At 41.0% G+C, this 13,270-nt stretch overlaps 1 protein-coding gene across 2 annotated transcripts in view; it reads right to left on the reverse strand.

Moving 5' to 3' along the window:
• The window catches only part of KLF7 (KLF transcription factor 7), a 166,977-nt gene that overhangs the window by 45,970 nt on the left and 107,737 nt on the right, over window positions 1-13,270 (reverse strand). For both annotated transcript variants that reach the window (XM_056534543.1, XM_056534544.1), the window contains exon 2: window positions 12,464-13,076. In XM_056534543.1, the coding sequence (XP_056390518.1) occupies window positions 12,464-13,076 (613 nt within the window). The remainder of the gene's footprint in view (window positions 1-12,463; window positions 13,077-13,270) is intronic.

The following is a 13,270-nucleotide window of genomic DNA, read 5'->3' on the forward strand; positions in this document are numbered from 1 at the left end:
GATTTGTTCTTTTCTGTCTAAGTGCTCTCTGATGACACGTGTCTCGGGAGCTGTCCAGAGTAGAAGCAAATTCCCGTAGCAAACCTATTCTGCTCTGTGCAGTTCCTGAGACAAGCAGAGATGTCAGCAGAGAGCACTATTTCCAGACTGATAAGAACAACTCAACTTCAGTAGCTGATAATTATTGGAAGGATTAAGATTTTTTAATAGAAGTAATTTACAAATCTGTTTAACTTTTTGGAGCCAGTTGATCTAAAAAAAAAAAAAAAGTTTTTTTCCTGCAATACACTTTTAATAGCTGAACATTCTGGCTTCATAAAACAGTAGAGTAAAAAGAATGGAATTACTAAATGTTGAAGACTAGAATTGAAGGGGTACTTCACTACTTTAAAACTTATACCCTATCCTGTGGTCCCGACAATCTCAAGCATGGAGTCCAGTATCTCCCTGTGCATGGACTGGTGTTTGGAGCAGTGTCTATGTTCACTCCCTAGAGAATGCATGGAGTGTGTGCTGAAATGTTGCTCAATGCATAGATAGAGTCGGGCCCTGTTCCATTCTTCAGGAACTCTGTTATATTACCAGCTAAACATCTACATCTCAAGCAGATTTAACATTTACAGTGAAGATGACCAAACATTGATCCATGTGACCGGAGCCGGCTCAAATGCCTCTGGTGCGCCTTTGTGGCCTCTGATTGGCTCATTATATTTATCACCAATGCTGACAGTATGTTATCAGATCATATAGGTTAACATGATCACGTGATCGGGCCTCTTCTTCTTTCCGGCGCATGATGCGAGTGAAGGGGACAGGCTCTGTGACAGCACCAAAACATTGATCATGTGATCTTGTCACCTGACCGACTTACCGGTAGTCGGCCAGGATGCCGAGGCTGGCATCTCACATATGCCGACCACTGAGCCGCAGCCATATTGGAGGATGGCACGTATGCATTACTGGACCTGCCTGGCCTCTGTTACACATATGATAGGTATGTGCACAATTATTGGGGTATTTAAGACACCAGTTTTCAGTTCAGCACTACACCCCTGAGGAAGTCACATCCGGTGACGGAACGCGTGGGATTTGCTCCTATGTACATGGGTTGACTGGGTTACCGTCCCTCCTTTCCTCCGTCTGTGGCCTATATATTGTGGTGACTTGTCTTACAGCACATCATTTTTTTTTTTCATTTATCTCCATACACATTGCCTTTTTGCAGTTTTGTATTGTATATTATGCACTTTACTTATTGCTATTTATGCTGCTACTTTGTTAAGATGTTTGCATGACATACCGTATATATCTTTTATTGCTAGGCCACTATGTATGGTTAGGTCAGGGGGGTCCCCGAATGTTTAACCCATGTCCAGTGGTGATCTTTACAGGTCCCACTGTTGTAGTGTGGCTCTATGTAGCCTTTTAAATGTTTTTATTGTGTCTTTTTTTGATATTCATATATGGTGTTAATAAACTTTTTATATTGTGTATTGGGTGTGCATCCATTGTGGCATTTCAGTCTTTTTTGGTTTCTATTCAAACATTGATCCATGACAATGCCCCGTCCTCCAAAGTTGATCAGAATTAACAACAGAATTTAAAATTTCATTAGTTTGAAGCATGTTTCATGAAACCAGAATTTTCAGTTATAAACCCTTTGATGAAACACAACAGACATTTACATCATGTGCACCATCAAGGACTATCGCGAAAATTATGAGTACCTGCCTCTCATTCTTTGCTTTAAATGCTGTGATTAATAATAACTGTAGCATTTATAAAGAAAAATTATTTGCACCGCAGGCTTTTGAATACTGGGCGGCACCCCTCGCAATGTGGTTTCAGGGTGCCGATCAGTTAAAATGGTGGGCTTGCAATACTAACCTGCATTATGCATCATGCAGACTGTACTATCAGAGTAGTGATCTAACTGAGCAATGCTATGCAATAGCATAGCATTGATCTGTATAAGCAATCAGATCCCTATGGGGACTTAAAGGGGTACTCTAGTTTAGGAAAATGTATCCCCTTAGGAAATCCAAAAGATTGCTGGGGTCCGACCGCTGCAGAACAAATTGTAAAAAAAAAAATGTTAGTATAGGCACGTGTATAATTGTCCAAACTACCAAAATATAATGTTTATGATCCTGCACAGTGAATGGTGTAAACGAAAAAAAAAAAAAACGCCTGAATTGCTGATTTTGGTCACATCATATATCAAATGTAAAATAAAATTCAGACGTAACTCTGATCAGGCTCCAGCGGCAAGATAATTTTTTAAGGTCCAAACAACTTTATAGCCCAAAAGACTTTAGTAATCAAGAAACACATTTGTCGGAACTCCCATAGACTTGCACAGGATTTCATTCAAATCTGTATTGTGATTGTTGTAGTCTTGTACAAGTCTCAGACTACAAAGTTGCAGGCAATTAAAAAAAAATATCTTCCTGCAAGAGCAGTATTGGAGTAACAATTTCATGAAAAGTGATCAAAAAGTCCCATTTAAACAAAAATGCATTGTAGATTTTATGGTAAAATGAAAGATGTCATGTCATAACAAAGTACAATTAGTACTGCATAAATAAGCCCTTATGTGGCTCTGTAGATTGAAAATGTAAAGAGTTATGGCTTTTGAAAGGTGAAGAGGAAAAAATGAAAATTGTCAGAATCCTCAAGGCTGTGTACATCATGTGGATAGCCAGGTGTGTGCGCATTACGTATCTAAAGATGACACCAAGAGGCACTATAGGAAAAAAGCAAACTGACTGAGGCAGTAAAAATGCTCTAGACAACGTTCTGCCGGGAAATCTTAATCCTGACATTCAAGTAGATGTTACTTTTACATGTGGTTATTATTTCTTAAGTCTCCTCTTTTAGGAGGATTTCAAAGTCTTGACTGATCCATAAAGGCTCCTCCTTGCAACTTACAGTTCTTAAAGGGGTTGTCCGAACAGAATCAGACCACACACACACTACCCTTTTGTGTTCTAAGGATACGTTCACACGCGCGGATTTTCAGCGTATTTTACGCTGCAGATCCACTGGTGAAGGCCCACTCTATGCTGGCTTTACATGTGCCTGCTCGTAGTGGCAATACGCCGCTACCAGCAGGCACACTGTGGGGATCCGTGCCATACCCCATTCATTTAAATGAGTCGGACAGAGTAAGCTAGTGACTCCAGACAGCTCATTTTTGGACCGTATCTGTTTTTTTTTTTTTTGCCAGACTGAAACCGAAGCAGACAACGGTTTTCAGTCCGGCAACAAAAATGGATACGGTCCAAAAATTACCCGTCCAGTCACCAACTGTCTCACTCCTTGAAATGAATGGGGTTCAGCACGGGTCCAACAAGGATATGGCAGCAGCCATTTTTCAAATGCTCCACAGGTGATGTGAATTCAACCTAAGGGCTCGTTCACACAAGCAGATTTACTTTCAAACTCGCAGTGTGTTTCCAGCTGCGAGTTTGAAAGCTGGAGGGCTCTCCACAAGATGCCCACAGCAGATTTTTGGCAGCGGATTTCTGCTGTTGAAAATCTGCCGCAGACCCTATTGTTTACAATGGGGTCTGTGGGGGATTTCCCACAGCAGAGATTCCCTTGGAGAGCCCGTTTGACAGCCGCAGACAGCCCTTGGAGAGCCCGTTTGTGATGTGTTTAGGCTTGAACACTTACCAAAACCTGTCCATAGGTAAATTTGCTGAGTTGCCCATAGCAACCAATCAGATCGCTTCTTTCATATTTCAGAGGCCTTTTCAAATTAATAGGGTCCGCCCCAGAATTTGATAAATCTCCCCCTTTTTGTAGTTGAAGGGATCATATTTTGAATGGATGATAAACTGATGCAAAACTGGATGGTTGGCATGTTTAGCTTTAGAAAATGGACCGTTTGTTTCAGTTTTTTGGTCACTTTCATTCAGTTTTTCTGTTTTCTTTCTTCTGAGCATGTTAATGTTTGCGGCACCATAGAAATTAATGTTAATTTTTACCGTCCATTTATAGTCAGGTTTTTGGCAGGACAAACAAAATAGTATAAGCTATGGTTTTTGATCAGACAGAGAAAGTAACTGCAAACTGAACTGTAGAAAACTGGGATGACTTGATCACAAAAATGCCCGATAGACTTCAAGATAAACCAACGATCTCCAGGAATTGGGGTGGATAATTTCGGGTGCTGAGAGACCACAGATAGCAGAGACTTTACCATAGACTTCAAGGGGATCAGTTCATGTCAGTTTTTCTGTCTTTTTCTGCTGGATTACTCAAATGAAACACAAAAACGCTGATGTGAATTAAGCGAAGGGTGCAAATGTGCACAGTCTTTGGAGGCTTTGCATTTTTATTTCCATCCCTCCACTCAGCTATCATCTTTGTCTGAATTAAAGAGAAGGAAGAAAAATGTAGCCAGCAGTGCACTTTTAAATGTTTTCCTTACAGTACAATAGCACAGCCAGCTAAATACAGACTAAAGAGCAACGCTTCTTGTTTACAATAAATAACTCTGCAAAATATATCTCCCTATTACAAATAAAATAGACAATTTAATGCCTCCTCTATACAGGAACTGAGCACATATTGTTCAGAGCTGACAGGTCTTTGACAACAAAATTGGATGAATAAGAACTTTTAAACAGTATATTTTGGATCTTGTTTTTTGCAGTAGATGCTTCATATTAACAAAACAATCTGCCCTATTTTAAGCTGCACATGTAAGGGTATATTCACACATGGCAGATTTGATGCAGACATTTCTGTGACTCATTTATTTGAAAACGGCTTATAGTAATCCATGCACATGCAGCATGATACAGCCCCATTGACATGTATGAAGCAGATTTTCATTCACAGAAATTTCGGCAACAAATCTGCTGTGGTTGAATTTACCGTTAAGTGTACAGGATGTTCTAGTTATGGTGGATCTGGGTTTTACAATGGTAAAACAGTGTGCACTGATCCCTCAACTTACAATGGCCTCAACATACAATAGTTTCAACATACAATGGTCTTTTCTGGACCATTGTAACTTGAAACCAGACTCAACATACAATGTACAAACAGTCCAGATCTGTGAAATGTGTCAATGGCCCGGAAGAACTGACCAATCAGAATGGGCATTTTATTGGTAAAACCCCTATATTACTGAAGCGTATGCACTGACTGATGTCTGGTAGCGCCCCCTACAGTACAGGAAGGTATTACATGTTCTGTACACTTTACCTGTACCAGGATTACCTGCTCCTTTGGACACCAGGTGAGGGCGACTCCATGTTACTTTTTTAGGGCATTGTGTGTACTGTACAGGACCCCAAAGAAGATCCTGTCCTCTACATAGACCAGTGTTTCCCAAGCCGGGTGCCCCCAGATGTTGCAAAACTACAACTCCTATGCTGGGAGTTGTAGTTTTGCAACAGCTGGAGGCTCCCTGCTTGGGAAACACTGACATAGACAGTCATTACAGATATTTCTTACTTTTATATATAAGGACTTGCTTTATCTATATTAGTTATCTACTTATTTTTCTTTAATTTTAACTTTTCCTATTTTTGGGTGACATTTTGGTGCCATTAGAACCAATTACAAGGTTTCCATAGAGTTCTGGTCTCAACATACAATGGTCATCCTGGAACCAATTAAAATTGTAACTTGAGGGACCACTGTATATTTTTTTATCATCATTGTCAATACATGACAGAACAAATAGTGCACAAAATGTCATCATTGTCATCATGTCTATTTCTGTTTTCAATTTGTCTCTATTGACGTTAACGGGAAAAAATAAAAGATCTGTGATTTGTCTCTTTTTCTGCCCAAGAAACTTTAGGCTCCGTTTACACCAGCATCAAGGCTTTCTTTATAACAGAGCTATGACAATTGTAATGGATCTGCTCGAAAATGGCTATAAATGGACACTCACTGACTTTAATATGGCACTTCAGACCCTGCTGTCTCTTTCTTGACAAAATGCTCATAAAATGAACAAAGCATTTATAAGCTAGATTTATTTGTTTATTATTTATAAAAAATGTTATGCAACAAATGTTCAACAAACAAAACAAATAAATAAATAAAGCATTTTCCCCCATAAACACTCCTCTGATTATAATTGCAATTTATCTGCAAAATCTAGGGATTGCAGATAAAACTCAATGTATGTGCATTTCCAGTAAGAAATTAAGTAAAAAAAATAAATAAATAAAAAGTGCATCCAGCTTTAACAAAGTCACAAAGCTAATCCGGGAAAGACAGGCTTGTGATGTGCTCAGGGCCAGAAAGGATTTGGTTTTGTTTTTTTTAAGGCTGATTCAGGGGGGCCGCAGGTGGCAGACATTGTGTAGAATTTACACTTGTGCTCCATTAATTGCTGACATATCCTTCTCACTCCCTCTCCCTCGCCCTCCCCCTCCTGCCTCCAGGGATAACAGCCGAGATGCAGGCTCAGACTGGTACCCAGCAGAAACACCAACCAGCCTGCCAGCCAATTAGCTGTCAGGATGTAGAGCGAGCAAGAGAAGAGATGCAGTAGTCTAGCAACAGAAGAAACAGCTGAGTAGCTAGCTAGGGCCGGCGCCCAGGTTCTAGCAAGCTGGCCAATTAACAGACTGCATCTACTGCTGAAGGGGTTACTTAGCAACAGTCATCATCATGGCGTCCCCCCACCTCTCCTCGGCCCCATCTCCTTCTGTAACACCTTCCTCTGGATCTTTGTATAGCCCTAATTATAGTTGATTCACCTCCTCTTGTTATTATTTAAGTCTCTGGAGGGTAAAGGGAAACCTAAATGTACAATTTAACCCGATCACTATGGAAAATGTTCATGGAAAATAATACAAAGAAATCAATTAAATCCTTTGCGCCTGGAAACAAAACCAGTCTTGTACGTATAATTCATGACATTGTAACAAATGTCTTCAGTGGAATGTCGCATGAATATGTTTATTGCATACAGATGTAGCAGAGCTGAATCCGAAACAACTCTTTGGTTCCCTCTAGGGTTGAGGAAACCTATGTTGCAATCTTAACAAAGCATCTACAGTGGCCCAAAGTATTACCTGCTCTGTCTTTAGTGGGATTCATTGTTAAGTCACCACATCTCTAAACTAGTATTTAATGCTGGAATTGGTACAATGTGTCAGAAGTAAATTATAGACCATTTTTATGAATATCTATCCAATAATTAATATTCTTAGACCACTTAGAGTTTGCACTGTGCTGTTCCTCTGTTATTCATCCTAAATTATAGGAACAAATTGAAGTTTTACCATTTCCTTTGTCCATAGGTTGTGATAATTTCAGCATTGACTGGAAAGCGTCACAGATTTCCAGTAGGAACAACAGAGAAACTACTCAATAGATTAGAAGTATTTACTAAAACAGACTATTATATTCATCTCCCTATGATAAATATGTAGGTTGCCATCCACAGACACTTATAGGCTATGTTCACACAAAACAGAATTCTGACAGAATTTAAAGCCACATTGAGTTCAAAGGGATTCTGCCCACAATTCTGCTAAATTTAAAGACCGGAAATTCCACTGTGTGAATGGGACGGTGAAATTCCGTTGAACAGAATGGGATTTTAATTTCGGTGGAATTTCTGGTGGAATTATTCAGTCGAATTCCACATGGAAATTCCGCCGTGTGAACATGGCCTTAAAGGGGTACACCAGTGGAAAAAAAATGTCTTAAAATCAACTGGCACCAGAAAGTTAAACAGATTTGTAAATTACTTTGATTAAAAAATCTCAATCCTTTCAGTACTTATCAGCTGTTGTATGTTCCACAGGAAGTTCTATTTCTTTCTGGAGTTCTCTTCTGTCTGACCATACTACTCTCTGCTGACACCTCTGTCCACGTCAGAAACTGTCCAGAGCAGGAGAGGTTTGCTATGGGGATTTACTTGTACTCTGGACAGTTCCTCACATGGACAGTGGTGTCAGCAGAGAGAACTGTGGTCAGACTGAAGATAACTCCAGTAAGAAATACAACTTCCTGTGGAACATACAGCAGCTGATAAGTAATGGAAGACTGAGATTTTTTTATAGAATAATTTACAAATCTGTTTAACTTTCTGGCACCAGTTGATTTTAAGAAATTAGTTTTCCACTGGAGAACCCCTTTAAATCAGTTAACAGAATTCAGCAAGATAGAAACTACTGAGCTAAATCCAGAGTTCAGCTCGGCATTGCATCTATTTGTTGGCATGCAGATATTCCAGAGGATAGATAAGACAGCTTCAATGATTAGACAGACCGGAAGGCTAGGATGACTGCATTGTGTTTACTGTAAATGCAGAAGCATTTCTTTGAAGGCACCATACCATTCTGAGCCACGAATGCTCATTTTATGTACTGTTAAATATATCTCTGGATTCTCTGAAGATTTTATGATTTTAGGAGATAATCCTTACTAATTGGTTTAAACTGTCTGCTGAAAAAATACACCAGAAGAGGAAAGAATCAATTCCTGGCTCATGTTCAGTTTTCAAATCTATCTGCTGCCTGATCTTTCCATTTCTGCATTTTGTCAATGCCCTTTTGTGATCTATTGGCTGAATTAGTTGTTTGCCACTTCCTCTTATGGTAACTGTTCTTATTTGGCGACAGCAGAAGGCCCATAATAAACACTCACACAAATTGGCTGGTAACCTAAAGGGGAGATATTACTTACAGTAATATATAGTACCTGTTATTTCCTGATACAAAGACTTATCCACACAGTATAGCCCTGTGTATGCAAACTGTACAACTCCTTACAACTTAACAGTTTTTTTCTCAGATTTGGAGAAAATACATTATAAAATTAAACTGTATATGCCTCTGTATGAATTTGGAGACATATAAAGGTAAAGTAGAAAACCCCATGCATTACTGCAACCCTGTCTTGGCTCTATATAAAGCTGAGCCACAAAGGCTGTGTGCATGAGCCCTGACTGCCGCTCTTTACCCCAGGTTCACCTAATGCAGTGTTTTAGCCAAAACAAGGAGTGAACAAGAAAACAAATGCAAAACAAATTAAAGGGGTACTCTGCCAAAATAACATTGTATCCCCTATCCTTTGGATAGGGGATAAGATGTCTGATCGCAGGGGTCCCACCACTGGGAGCCACCACGATCTACGGTGTGGCACCCCAGTCATCCACGCACGGAGCGAACTCCGCTCCATGCCGGATGACTGGTGACTACAGCCGACATGCCCCCCTCCATTCATGTCTATGGGAGGAGGGGTGACGGCTACGTAGTAGCCGTCACGCCCCCTTCCATAGACATGAATGAAGGGGGCGTGATGTGACATCACGAACGCGGAATCTGCAAGCTTCCGTGTTCCAGACGCCACGGCTACAGGCCCGGTGATCGCGGGGGTCCCCTCGATCAGATAAGATATCCCGGATAAGATGTTTTTCGACAGAGTACCCTTTAAGGAAAAAGCATACAATTTTTCTTTGTACAATTTCTTCCCTTTGCACATCTGACGTTAGCTTAGAAAGCATGCATTAAAAGCTGCACTAAACAGCTGTGTGTGATGGCAGCCTTACATGTGTCAGAAATTCTGCAAGGGAGATGTAAGAAGGAGTGTAATAAGACATTATTCCATAAATAGCTAAGATATGCCTGACCACAATGGGTCAAAGCAGTCAGATTTTGGTAGTCATGCCTGTTAAGCTTAAAAACATATTTAGACAACTGTATGACATTCTGAGCCTTGTGGTTCATTTTCTGTTTTGCAATGAAAAAGTATATAGAATTTCGACTGGCTGTCATGGGCAAAAAGGGGACTTATATCTGTAGTATGGCAGCCTAGGGAAATCTTTATCATTCCAGGACTTTTTTAGCAGCTGTATGCTACACAGGAAATTATTTTCTTTTTTAATTTATATTTTGTCTTGTCCACAGTGCTCTCTGCTGACACCTCTGTCTGTGTCAGGAACTGTCCAGAGCAGCATAGGTTTGCAATGGGGATTTTCTCCTGCTCTGGACAGTTCCTGATACGGGCATCAGGTGTCAGCAGAGAGCACTGTGGATTTCCTCTGTAGCATGCAGCTGCTAAAAAGTACTAGAAGGGTAAAGACTTTTTTTAATAGAAGTCATTTACAAATCTGTTTAACCTTCTGGCACCAGTTGATTTAAAAAAAAAAAAAAAAAAAAAAAAAAAAATATATATATATATATATATATATATATATATATATATATATATATATAGTTTCCACCGGAAAGCAGGATTTTCTAGATGTAGCTGGATTCTAGGAAATTCTGCTGTGTGAAAGGGTACTAAATCTGAATGTGTCAGCTGACTTTTTTTCCCCCAGATTTGCTAAGGATGGTGCCCTATGTATTGCAAAAAGAAATTTTCTGTGGAAATCTGCAACAGATCTACACTAGAATGATCTAGAAATTTTAAAATCCCATTTACAAGTATGGTACTGTAAATTACCAAGTCCCCTGGTTGGATTTCTGTAGGCAATACAAAGTTGTGATCCTCTCTCTAGGCCAGTGTTTCCCAACCAGGGTGCCTCCAGATGTTGCAAAACTACAAATCTCAGCCTTTGGCTGTCCAGGCATACTGGGAGTTGTAGTTTTGCTACACCTGTGGGCACCCTGGTTGGGAACATTGCTCTAGGCTCTCATCCTACAGAGATAAGTCCCCTTTTTGCCCATGACAGTCAGTTGAAATTCTATTTCTTCTTTTTTTTTATTTCAAAGCAGAAAATGAATCACAAGGCTCAGAATTTCATTAAAGGACATCTATAGTGCAAAATAACTTATCCCCTATCCGAAGGATAGGGGATAAGTTATAGATCATGGGGGGTCCGAGCGCTGGGGCCCCCCGCGATCTCCAGTACGGGGCCACGGCAATGTACAGGAAAGGGGGCATTCCGTCCCCGCATGACGCGGCGGCCGACACGCCCCCTTCTTGTACCCCATAGAGATATATGGGGAGGGCGTGTCTGCCGCGGCTTTCTGCTGGGGATGAAACTTCAATTCCTGCAGACTGCCGCGGCCCCATCCAGGAGATCCCGGGGGGGGGGGGGGGGGGGGGCAGAGCTCGGACCCCCCGCGATCTATAACTTATCCCCTATCCTTTGGATAGGGGATAAGTTATTTTGCGCTGGAGTACTCCTTTAAGTTGTCTATATACATTTTATGCAGAGACAATTAGGTCTGTGTAAATGGAGACTTAGGCTAAACAAATAGGCATGGCAACCAAAATCTGTCTGCATTGGCCCACTGTGGTCAGGCTCAGTTTAGATATTTACAGTATAGAACCATTTTAAACTATACATTAGCTTTTCCTTCCTATTATTCAATGATTGGCAGATTAGACTAGATTACGATAGGTTTGATTCAGGGATGTAAAAATCACCCTAAGGAATCTCCTTATTGAAATGGGTCATGTTAATGTACTTATCGGTTTTCTGACTTATCGGTTATCTGACTTATCGATTGTATTTGCAGCGGGGCTCCCTGATATTGCGAAACTCTTCTAAGACTCTTTTCACACTGAAAATCCTGCTTCAATTTTTACTGTAGACATGATGTAATGGTGGATCTATTTTGTATTACAATGACTTGATTAAAAGGAGTCTGACTTGTTAACATACTTTTTATTGGACAGAATAGCGCTCTAGATGAACAGATTCTAATGAAAAAGAATACAGCTAAAATAAAAACCATCTCATTTTAGTGTACATTAGACCACACAACCTAAGAATGCATTAGATATTTAACAGTGGCTATTGTTCTGGCACTGTCTAGTGTAGGTTTGCACCATCTACTAGTTGGTTTACAATTTGCACCAAAAAGTGACTTTTTTTTTTAGCATTAAGGTCACACCCCTTCCAGGGAAGCCACACCCACTTTCTGGTAAGCCACACGCTCCTTGTAAAGTGTGGCACAGAAGTGTGTAAAAGTGATTAAAACACATTAAAAGTGTGCACTGAGTTTTGACTGTCTACTCCACAGTTTAAAGGGGTACTCCGGCGCTTAGACCTCTTATCCCCTATCCAAAGTATAGGGGATAAGATGCCTGATCGCGGGGGTCCCACCACTGGGGACCCCCATGATCTTCCACGCCACACCCCGTTAGAATCAGCCCCCGCCCCGTGTGACGTCACGCTCCGCCCCCTCATTGCAAGCCTACGGGAAGGGGCGTGACAGCTGATAATAGACTTGCATTGAGGGGGCAGAGCGTGACGTCACACGGAGGCGGAGCCGTTACGTCACTATGCTTTGTCCTCGTGGTCGAGATGGACTCAGCCTGAGGACCTCCAGCGGTTCCGGAAGCCGCTAAAGGTGGGTGCTGCATGGTAGATCCCGGGGGTCCTCAGCGGCGGGACCACCACAATCTGACATCTTATCCCCTATCCTTTGTATAGGGGATAAGATGTCTAGGGGCGGAGTACCCCTTTAAAGCCATGTTCATAGAAGTGTTGCATAAAAAAGAAGGCAAAGTCTCTCACCTGTATGCGTTCTCTGGTGGGCCTTTAAATGTGAGCTCTTTGTGTAGACTTTTCTGCAACCATTAAACTGGCATCTATGAACTCTTTTCTTATTTTCCGGTGAGGCTTCTCCTGCATTCCCAGCCTGCTCACTGTCACTTAGCCCGCACTTTGATGTTATGGCAGATGATGAGGATTCTGCAGCCTTTCCAGAACTAACAGAGGCTTTTTTTGCAACCAGTTTTAATGTAACAGTTCCATCCAAAGCAGAAAGAGACTGTGGTGTTTTGACCAGATGCCGACTAAGTTCGGGAGAAGATGGCGGCGTTAGTGATGTCACGGCGTTTAGCTGTGCCTGATTTACAGATGTGTAACATTCTGTAGAAGAACTGGCAGGCTGTAAGCTAACACATGTTTCTGACAGAAGTTTGTCTTGTGAAAGTAACAGGTCCATACTGGGACGCTTCTCATACGTACTGATGTCCACAGGAATTAGAATGGGATCCAGTTTACGGGCACATCCATCTGTACCTTGAGAAATAGAACCATTCAAGAAAGTGTCTAAGTCTTCCCCAAATGTCTCTGACATCTTCTTTGGTTCGGTCTGCAAATACCGTTCCAACTCCAGACAAGTCTATAAAATAACAGGAGAAAAATGCCATCAGTAAATATTTCATATAATGTGTTAAGAAAATATTGAAGTAATTGAGTTACACTGCTGAAGTAACTGAATGTAACTCAAGGTTAATGCTATTAATGCTAGTGTGACGTGCTAGACCAGATACTACATCCATGTTAAGATGTAGCAGGTGAAAGGTTGACCAGACC

The sequence above is a fragment of the Hyla sarda genome, chromosome 8 (genome assembly GCF_029499605.1).
Source record: "Hyla sarda isolate aHylSar1 chromosome 8, aHylSar1.hap1, whole genome shotgun sequence".
NCBI classification, from domain to species: domain Eukaryota; kingdom Metazoa; phylum Chordata; class Amphibia; order Anura; family Hylidae; genus Hyla; species Hyla sarda.